The following is an 882-nucleotide window of genomic DNA, read 5'->3' as shown; positions in this document are numbered from 1 at the left end:
TGTGTATACTATGGAAAGTGGTGCCTGCCCTACAATTTGATACTTGCTCACAGAGTCAAAACTTGTGGATAGAGATAAAACAAGAAAATCCACCAGTGAGTAAATCCTACCTGAAAGTGGAAACACGTCACAAGGCCTCTCATTGATGGTGGTCTCCTGTTGCTGCACAGAGATGCAATTCATACAGGATAATAATGCATCATTCTGAATATTCTCCGTTTGAAATAAATGGGGATATTCAGGACAAAGTAGAGGTAAGAATGCAATATCAATAGCTACATCACGGTTTATACCTGTTAAGAAAGAGAATTACCGTAGCAAAATATTTCATCTGCAGTTTGCAAGAGTTTCATGAAATATTTACATCTGAAGAGGATAAAAAATTTGAAGACCAGTTACTCCATCAAAACTAAGCATTTCAGTCTGTACAGTTAAGCTGTCAGAAGATTTTTACCTAGTCGCCTCTTTTCCATTAGGTACCAAACAATTGCAATTCAATAAGTTTCTGCAGAAACATATGTATACTTATATACGTCGGCACATGTATATATGCATATATATGTATGTACTGACAATCTGTTATAACCATATAACAACCATTAAAGGATTTAAAAATGCTTGCAGCCCAAAGTATATTACACTAATTTTTAGACGTTTCCACCTCAGAGCTTGCAGTGGAGCTGATGTTGCTTGGTAGCCTCACGTGTCTAGATTTCTTTTAAGTTTAATCTTAATTAAATTTCCTAGGTTTAGAATGCTCGCAATGACGCCAAAACTTTTAAAAAGTTACTCACATAAACCCTCAGCCTGAAACTTAGCTTAACAGGTTTTGGCAAGCAATTTCCCTATCTTTTTCATTTCAAAATTTCAATTTGATGACTG

At 35.5% G+C, this 882-nt stretch overlaps 1 protein-coding gene across 1 annotated transcript in view; it reads right to left on the bottom strand.

Moving 5' to 3' along the window:
- The window catches only part of LOC102371801 (RPA-related protein RADX-like), a 5,142-nt gene that overhangs the window by 2,456 nt on the left and 1,804 nt on the right, over positions 1-882 (bottom strand). Inside the window, exon 2 of the mRNA XM_025195781.1 lies at positions 111-293. Coding sequence (XP_025051566.1) covers positions 111-293 — 183 coding nt within the window. The remainder of the gene's footprint in view (positions 1-110; positions 294-882) is intronic.

The sequence above is a fragment of the Alligator sinensis genome, unplaced genomic scaffold (genome assembly GCF_000455745.1).
Source record: "Alligator sinensis unplaced genomic scaffold, ASM45574v1 scaffold1582_1, whole genome shotgun sequence".
NCBI classification, from domain to species: Eukaryota; Metazoa; Chordata; order Crocodylia; family Alligatoridae; genus Alligator; species Alligator sinensis.
Note: the sequence above shows the minus strand (reverse complement) of the source record. Positions and strands in the feature narration are given on the sequence as shown.